Here is a 9,778-nt window from a genome sequence, read left to right as displayed (position 1 = left end):
CTTAGAAGTCACCACCGACAGGCAGGTGGAAAGTGAACAGAGAATGGGGGCGTTCAGGACATTGAAGTTTATGCTGTGAGCATGGCCGGGGATTCCGGGGATTACGTTTTCCCCCTTTTGCACACCAATAAACTTGACAGTTAATCCGTAATTGATCTGGAAAAAGGTACGATTATGATAATGAAGCTGACAATGAGCATGCTGATGGTACTGAAAGTGACAATGAGGGAAAATTCAAAGAGAACTCATCGAATGACCCAAAAATAAAACCCAAAACAGAAAACCCGCAAAGTTTATGCTCACTTGGTGGCAGTTGGTTAAAGTCGCATTCCGAAAGCCACATGAATTTCAATTTTTATTTGACACAGAAAGAAAACGGGGAACGTGTCAAGACAAATGTCCTTGGGGTCGTGGGGCTGGGGAGATTCGTTTATGGAAATGCGTAAAACGCAGAGAAATTCACAACTTACCTAAGCAGCCATAACAGCAGATCATAAATAAAACAATATCATATGAATGCTTACGCGGCGTATGCGTAATGTCGCCGAAGTGGATATTCCGTTTTTGTGGGTGGGACAGGCGGTGGGTGAATGTGGTGAAAGTGGTGCTGCGACAAGTAAGCCAAATGTTATTTGCTCCTTGGCACGCAATCGTACAGACAACGAGGCAACGTGGCAAGGAGGCAACGAGGCAGCTGGGAACACGTGCAGGTCCTGCCAGGATATGTAAATCGACGCGTGTGTGCGCATAGATATAACCATGTTCCGCATCTAACCTCCACCTCCCCTTCCTTAGCTCTCCCCCCAAGATGGGCATAGTGCAGGTATTAGTGTAAAAGCCAAAAGTGAGCAAACCAGCAGCCAAAGGACTACGCCAGGAGCATACAAATGCCAGCCATGCTGGCGCAACTTGTCATAAGCGCCATCGCCGGCTCACAAGCCAAAGCAAAATAACCAGCCAGCGCACAGGGACACCAGCCAGCAAACTTGAGGAGCAGCAGCAGCCGAGGCAGGATTCCAGACGGGAGCAGCAGGAGCAGCACTCGCCAACAGCCAGCAGCAACATGGAGCAGGATGCCGCAGCAGGTCCTGCGAAGAAGAGCGGCACCACCCTCTCCGTGGACCGGGCCGCCTTCCTTCTGCTGCGCGTCAGGAAAGTGTTCAAGAAGAAGCGGCAGCAGCGCAAGGAGCGACAGTAAGTCGAATGTTTGCCATTACTTAGCCACCGCAGGGGGTAATCGGGTATAGTACTATAATACAGGGGGAAAGGGGGAAAGGGAGGGAAACTCTTGTCGGGATTTGCCGGATTTCCATCGCAATGAATTGTCTGCCAGCCGAAGGCAAACAGAATTAACAGTCTGTTTGAACGGCGGATTGAAAGCGGATTGAAAGCGGATTGGGCCGCAATCAAAAGCGATTTAGTTGCCAATCAATGTGCGCGGTCCGAAACCAAATCCAATTTTGCTGCCCAATGCAGCATGTTTTAATGGTGCATTTTCGCAGGCGATTATATTCACTAGAAAGATTTATTTTGTTCCTTTTCTGTCGAATTTTTGGACTCTTCGTTTCACTTTTTTAGTCAGCAAAATAAAAGCTCGTGCTTACGTATTATTTACAATTTATTTGCCTTAAAGAAATTATCTTGAATATATAAATATGCATAAGATAACATACACAAAACGCTTAAAGGAAAGGAAATGTAGAAACTAAACTGGCCCAATTAAAAAATACGCAAAATTCCTGCTCACCATTAAGAGACTTTTCCTTTACATGGTTTTTAATCCAGGCTCTTGCCATTCACATTTCTGGGAATTAAGTTTACTATTCGAATTCAAGCTGTGAAATATGCCACAAATCCGTTTTCAGTGCCACAGCAATCTGTGGCAACTTAAAGACTCTTTAACTTGAGCATGTGCACACTACTGCAAATTGCCAAATACCCGGTGGAAATGGCTAGAAAGCTGCTTTCAGGTACTTGCATTTGAGCCAACTTTAGTTTTCAGCAAACGCATTTTCTGCGGCAAATGCATTTGGTGGCCAGGATGCGGCATTTGAAGGACCCCCGAAAAGTAGCTGATAAATATATCGAGGTATATACCTCGTGGAGCCACAGAGGCCAAGTGTTTCTGGTGGGCGTATTGGGTGCGTGGCAAGGTGCCGATGGGGGCGTGGCACACCAATCTCGATTCCCATGCACGTGCCAATGCCATTGCTCATTTGCTTGCTGCTGGGAAAAGGCGGCAGCTCGTTAGAGATTCGCAGCTATGTTTATGCCCGATTTCGCCTGTTCTCTCCAACGCAGTTTATTGCACAGCTTGCTTCAAAGTGGCGGAAAGAGGAGGAATTTTCCAGCTTTTTTTCCTTTTGGCCGTACTGCAGTGCTGCGTAATGAAAATGCTTTTTATATCCTGGCATTCGCATGCTCAACATTTGCGTAAGCAGAGAATGCCAAGCGGCAAACTCAATTAGGCACGAGCAACCCGTTTCCTGGCGAATCTTCAAGTAGGTTTCCTCTTAAAGTTCACTCACTTATCCTGAAGTTCAGCACCCTTAGCCTCTTTGCTCGCCCCATTTAAATAGGGGCGTGGCCGGGTGTCCTTTGGGCTGAAAAAGGCGGTCCCTTTTTCGATGATTTGATTACACGAACAACATTTGCTCTAATTATGCACGCACATGTAAACACAGCAGCAAGTGCAATTACACCAAAGGCACACCACACACATACACACCACACACACACACACAGTTGCTGGATTACAGGGCGCACACAGTGCGTATGCGTAATTTGGCAAAGCCTTTCGGCTTAGTTGGCCTTTTTGCACACAAACGAGGCACGAAATGAGACAGGAATGTTGTCGTAGCTGATGCTAATGTGCCAGCATGTCGGCTTAAAGAACTTTATTAGTTTTGCTCGTGCCAACAGAGGTGCCAACAGAATAACCAAAAACTCGCAAATGACGGTAATCGTTGGATAATCCTTGCCACCGAAAGTAGTATTTTCATAACCCTTTGATCTGCACACTCTGGCGCCTCTGGCTCATCAAATATCACACCTCTTCATTGTCGGGGTGTAAAGTTTTATGCAGACCCCTCATCTTAAAGCACTTTTCCCCGTAATTCCCGCAGCATGTTAACCTTTTTTACGGGATATTCCTAGTCCTTCACCACCCACCTCCCACATGTGGGGGTAATGTACGATTTACGTTTACGAGTATTTCACGTCAATTATGTAGATCCGCTTTGAGTTATGTGAGTGGGCTGTGCCGCCAGGTCGCTCACCCCCAGAAACCTCCAACTGCCCCGCTTTCCCAGCTTTTCCAAGCTGGCTTTGTTGCGCTTTGAAGCGCCCTGCTGCGTCCTGTAACAGCTTGCCTTTAGTGGGTGCTGCGGCATTATCCTGCCTCCTCCTTGTGCTCGTATGTGCCCCTTTGTGCTTGCCACTCAGCACCACCGAAAGCGCCGACGGCGAACCTCAGCCTCTCCAGCTGCACAGCGAAAATATTTCACCGAATTAGGCGCTAATTTGGTTTACGGATAGTCTGTTTCCATTTGAGCTGGTGCAATAAATGCTGAAAGGGTCAGCTTGTCCGGTCATAAAACACTTCCTCTAGAACACATGGACATTACATTTATATTTGAGTAGAATGAACACTTTGTGCTTGAACTTAAATGGAATAGAAATGTTGTAGAATTTTACACATTACTTTAATGCAAATAAATTCCTTTGAACTATGAACTTTGTTAAATAAATATTTTGTTGCTTTGATAGCTGTGCTAATAATTTTATAGTTTTGCAATCAGCTTACTTGAATGAATTTAAACTCCATATCTTTTTATTACTTACATGTTGTATGCCTTCTTAGATATTTCTAGTATGTATAAGTTTTTAATTTGCCACATTATTTTTCTCAGTGTGCCGTAAAAACAAAAGGACCTCGTGTGCCCTCACAACTTTAACTTATTTCGCCAGCGCATTATGTAATTTTCGCCTTTATTTATGTGTGGACATTGTGTGTGCTGAATATGTTGCTCTTTTGGCAGCTTTAACTAAGTGTTTCGCCAGTTTTCTCAAGTTGTACGCCGTTGTTTCGTCGCACACTCCTTTGGTTGCAAGGACGCAGATAAATTGCTTACATGATTCCCCGCCTTTAGCTGCAACTTGGCTGTCGTTTCCATTTGTGATATGGAAAGGGACTAAATGCGGATGCAGCTCTCTGCGATGGCGGAGCAATTGAATGTGTTGTCCCTAGCTGGCATCTTGTAAATGCCTCTGGGTGGCAAAAACTTTGCTGATTTCTGTTCGTTTGACAGTCCCTCCTGCCATCCTTCTCTCCTGCCATCCTTCCATCCTGCTATCCCACTATCATCATCAATATGGCAGGAGGGAAGTTGTTGCTGGATTCTATGGCAGATATTCGGGCGCCTTGGCCAAATGTCAAAGTCAGAAATAAATCATATAAAAAGTTTTCCATTTTTTGTTAGCATACACAGATCTCGTACTCTTTTTGCTTTTTATTGCATGCACATACACATGTACGTGTGTGTATAGTTCAAGTGGTAAGTGGGTGGTGGGGTGGTTTTTGGGTGGTTGGGTGGTTGGTTGGTTTGGCTGTTTGGGTGGTGGAGCTGTTCCATCGGATTGACAATTGCCGGCGGAGGAGGAGGAGGACCTGGACAGTCGCATCTGTTGTAGGCGTCAAGTTGGGAATCGAGTTCGAGTGCCAGGAATTCAATCACACACATCAGGCTGCAGAGCTGCCAAGGGTTTCATCGTTTCATCGTTTCATCATGGAAAATTCGTGCTGGCGGGTAACTCACAGCTGTCGCAGGCAGCCGAGTGATAGGAGAATGGATTTCATAGGGGGCTTTATAGGTGAGGTGTTGAAAGTAATTTTCACACAACAATCAAATGTAATTCACAAGCGAGCGGCGCACAAAAAAAAAGCGCACAGCTGACAGCTGACAATGACACTCTTTCAACGCACACGGGTTGCAAGTAATAAACAAATTAAATTCTTGACACAGCGGCGTGCCACAGGAAACGCGTTTAATCAAATGCTAAGTGGGCGGAGATAATTTTAAATTCCTTGTTTTCCTTAAAACAATGTATACTTTATATACACAAAGGATGTAGCTGCTCTTTTAATGCAGTATTTTAAATAATGTCATTTAAAAGTATTTACACTTTACAAAATCTTTGAGAAACAGCAAAAAGTGTTATGGTAACTATGCAATAGGTGTTAAGTTCTTTTTGTATAAGTCCTGCTTTTCGCGCAGTGTATAGAATAGCACATGTGGGCGCAAGGGGAGCGATGGCGCATGCAAATGAAACGGAAATGGCATGGAGCTGTGCAATGAGGACGGGAAGTAATTGCATTTGCCTGCTGACACTCCCGACTCGTCGCACTTAATAAATAATAGCATTAACTTATTATTGTCACTTTCTTTGCCTCTTCCGCACCCTTTCTTCATCCTCCTCTCACCACCTTCTTTCGCTTTCTCTTTCTCGTTCTCTTTCATTTCAGAGCCCAGCAAAGTGCCGCCGCAGCGGCGGGTGGTGCGGGCGGCGCGGGGGGTGCGGGTGGTGGCGGTGGCTCTGGGTCACAATCGCGACCAGGCAGCCGGAAGTTGCCGCCGCCATTGTTACGGTCGCGCACACTGCCCGCCATTATTGTGCCAGGACTTCCGGTCGTCTCGCTGCACACGGATAAGCAAACATTTCAGTTGGGTGCGTACTCTGCGTTTTTTATTCGCAATGGGTTAATTTATATATGTATAAAAAAACTGCCATGGGACAATAAAGCTTATGCTTTGCACTTTGTTCATTTGCTGACACACTGCAATTAATCAAAAATGCCATATGATAGGTTAATGTTGCATAAATAATGACAATCATGAGGTTTCTCGATGCTATTGTATTTAATACATAAAATATAACTAGTAAGTTGATTTAACCACAAAAGCTGAATAGAGAGGCTAACAACTGTGTTATATTTCTTTAAGTACTTCACTTAGAACAGTTCAATTCAGATAGAAATTCGAATCAGGTCAAGGGCTTTCAATAATTTCCTCACACATATTTGTCAGCTGATTGGAGAGAGCTGCTTTTAAAGGCATGTAGGTATACTCTTGAAACCTTTCACTTTCTGCTCATTGAATGCATGAATACATTTTCATGGCAACATGACCATGGCCAGATTCGATTAACTAATTGAGCAAAGAGTGAAGCCAATTTAAATACAATTTCAGCGCAGTAAAGTGTGCTACAAAAAATGCACGAATACAAGCGAAAGAGCTGAAACTTTAATAAATATATTTTATGAAGCCTGACTTACAAAGCCCTTTTCACCAAGTAATACGTTAACTTAATAGTCAGAAAATCACAGAATTTAATTTAAGCTCCTCCAAGAACTTGTATTTCCTGGAAAACCTTAAAGCCAATTGATGCACTGCAAGTAAGGAAGCATAATAATGAAAACGATTTGAACAATTTTCTGTGGCATTGGTAATACAACAAATGCTTGTGGACTTGGCATGTTGGACCAACAGAATGAGTAATTAAGAGCATTTGACAGGTTTTCAGCACAAGTTGATATTTGCGCATATAGCATATGATAGCGCCCATGCATATAGACATGTAAAAGCCATATATTTACCCAGATTTATTTTTATCCGATTTTCCCATTCAGACGAGCGTTTGCTGGGCAGCAAAAGCCGCAGTGGCAGTGCCAGTGGCCATCGTTGGTCGCTGCTCACACGTGCCACCAACAACAGCAGCATGTGCAGCAGCAACAACAACCCGGCCAGCAGCAACAACAACAACAACACACATTTGGCCAACAACAACAACACGCTGATGGTGAAATCATTGAATTTGCCCAAAGACGATAGCAATTTGGTCTATCGCCGAAAGTCCTCGGGCAGCACGCCACACCAACATCAGAATTCGCACCATCATCACCAGCACCACCACCACCACCAGCAACAGCAGCAGCAGCAGTTGCATCAGCATCAGCAGCAGCAGCAGCATCCGCATCAGCAGCAACTGCAGCAGCAGCAGATGCTGCAGCACCTGGGGGACAGCTCGCTGTTCCAGCTCTCCGATGATTTCGAGTGCCACGCGGATGGTTCCCTGCTGCTCAGGTGGGTAAAGTGATGGAGCACCTGAATTAACCCTTAATTAGAAAATCCGAAATGGGGATTTCACACAAGCGGGGCGAACAAAGAACAGAAATTAGTGCGATAACAGCTGTTCAAGTCCAGCAAAAGTTGAAGTGCTGAACTGATTGTTTTAGAACTAAAAGGGTAACTACTTACTACGATAATTAATGAAAGTTATGTGTAATTAAGTCAGTCAAAGCAAACTTTCCCTAACAGAAAAATAGAAGTACATAATATACTTCAAAAGTTGCACTATTTTCTGTATATTTCATTATAAAGTTTACGAACTTCCCTTGCAGGATTCCGGCTCCTCATGTGGTGGCCGCACGAGCCTATCGCCTGGCAGCTCGAAAGCGGGCAGCCGCCTCCTCGGAAGCCTCCACTCCAATGGCCAGGGAGCACACGCTTCACGAGATGCCGCTGGCGGAGTCAGCCAGCTCCGGATCTGGATCTGGATCTGGTGGCTCTGCATCTGCATCTGCATCTGGCTCGAGCACGACCTTCACGCGTCTGGCCAAATTGCTGCATCAATCAAGCACGCTGGCAGGCAGGTCCAATCTGCAGCCACCGCCCGCGGCTGACAATGCGGTCCAGAGTCTGGGCAGAGGACTGGGTCTGGGACTTGGCGAGGAGGCGCCACGTCGTCTGTCCTGGGAGAGGTGCGTATACGTAATTTACGGCATTCCTGTCAACTTTCACCTTGACTGCCTCACTGCCTGACTGCTGGTGGCACTGTTGGTGGCGAGCTGGTGCAATTAGCTAATTTCATTTACGCCCTCAAGCTGGAAAGCTGATCTCGGTCGTGTGTCTCTGGCTGCGCCACCTAATGGCCGGCCACATGAGGCTGGTTAGCTGGTTGCTTAGTTGGCTTAGAGGGACGGACGGCAGGTTGGATGGACGGCTGGATGGATGGATGGATGGATGGATGGATGGATGGTTGGATGGATGGTTGGTTGGATGGACGGACTTGATGACAGGACAGCAGCCTGCTCTGCGTTCGAGTGTCGCATTTGTCTTTATTCGTTACGCCTCACGGGCGGGCTAATGGAGACACATGCAGTCGCAAGATTAACACGCCCGGAGCAACTTCATCCTCCGCCGCCCCATCCTTCCCTCCACAGGATGCTGGCTTAATTAACGTCACTCGCTCCACCCGACAAGTTGCACAAATCAAACCACAGCTGGCTGACTTGCAGGTGGCATTAGACGGACTTAATGCTGCTTTCCACACTGAAGTTTGAATCACACTCACAAAGAAGCCAATTAGGGAATAATTCGAACAATCCCATTAAGTGGAGATCTAGGGGAGAAAGGATGCTTAATGCTACAACTTTATAAGCTTACTAAAACATGTGATACATGAAATACTAATGAACAGGAAACTACTTGAATACTTGCATTGTTTTTAAACAACATGGCTAAATTAGCACTAATACACATTTATGCTTTTATTATTGAATTATCTAGGCCCATTATACATTTACAGCGCAACTTTACAAGTGCAACAATTAAATATACTAAACAAAAGCACTTGCTGTTTGGCGGCCCATTTTAGTGGCTATGCACATTGCGATATAGATTTCGATATAAATTATAAAATATATACGCTATTGCGTACAATCCACGAACAATGAGCAGACCAAAGCGAATCACACTTGTTAAATTGTGGTTTAATTTGTGTTTTGTTAAGCCACATTGAATAATTGAGACGGGGGAATACATTCTAAATGGGTTTTCCCAATTGCGGCACACATGCTGTATCGAGATTCACAAGCATCAACGGATTTGTGGGCGCATCAAAACTAGTCCTGATTAATTATGCAAGCACATTTATCGACGTGCAGCCAAAGGATATGCTCGTATACTCCACATACCACATGTCCCCGCACGGAATTAAGCAATTTACGAGCGGAAAGCACTACGGGTATGCCTTGAACTCTGCAGCATTGCTGCATTGAACAATGGACCACTTGGCGTTGGCCATGGCCAAGAGTGCAAAATCATTTTGGCAAACAAGCCGCAGGAGGTACAAAAGGACCTTTCCCCTCACTCTCCCCCCACAACACTGATTGCAACGCTTTCTGTCTGCCACACGGCCACTCTGCCCCATCACCCCCCGTCGCCTTCACTTCACTTTCTCTGTCGGACAGCAGGACACAGGATATATGTACTCGAATATTGTGAGTCTAGTGGCGCTGCAACGTCACTGGCCATGCCACTGTTTTATGCGTTTAAACTTTGATATTTCGCAAATGCAAAAACCCAAAACCGAAGCAAAAGGAGTCTGGTTCTTTTTTTGGGTTGCGATATGGCCATCGTTGTTGTTAGATGGCTAAATTTAGAGCCAACGAGCTTGTTCGCAAGTAAAACAACGTAAATGGCAAGAGTAGCAGGCAGCAATGCGCATAATAATAACTGCAAAGCTCCAAGTTGGCCAAGTTAAAGTGGGTAGTGGGGCAGTGGGTGCAGGATTCTAGCTGGGAATGAATGAGCTCATGAATGCATTATTCATGAGCCAACAGCCAAAGACAAAGATGGAGGCGGTCCACCAAACCTTCAGTGTTTTAAGAAAGCGAACGAGCAGAAAGGCGGTAGTCGACTGAAGGATATCTGGTATA

At 45.4% G+C, this 9,778-nt stretch overlaps 1 protein-coding gene across 1 annotated transcript in view; it reads left to right on the top strand.

Annotated features, from left to right (window-relative positions):
* The first annotated feature begins 1,063 nt into the window (after positions 1-1,063).
* Positions 1,064-9,778, top strand: part of LOC122620351 — a 33,423-nt gene continuing 24,708 nt past the window's right edge. The window contains exons 1-4 of the mRNA XM_043797772.1: positions 1,064-1,194; positions 5,525-5,727; positions 6,689-7,142; positions 7,460-7,819. Of these exons, the coding sequence (XP_043653707.1) occupies positions 1,064-1,194; positions 5,525-5,727; positions 6,689-7,142; positions 7,460-7,819 (1,148 nt within the window). The remainder of the gene's footprint in view (positions 1,195-5,524; positions 5,728-6,688; positions 7,143-7,459; positions 7,820-9,778) is intronic.

Source organism: Drosophila teissieri, chromosome 3R (assembly GCF_016746235.2).
Source record: "Drosophila teissieri strain GT53w chromosome 3R, Prin_Dtei_1.1, whole genome shotgun sequence".
Lineage (NCBI taxonomy): Eukaryota > Metazoa > Arthropoda > Insecta > Diptera > Drosophilidae > Drosophila > Drosophila teissieri.
This window is presented reverse-complemented; position numbering and strand designations above follow the sequence as displayed.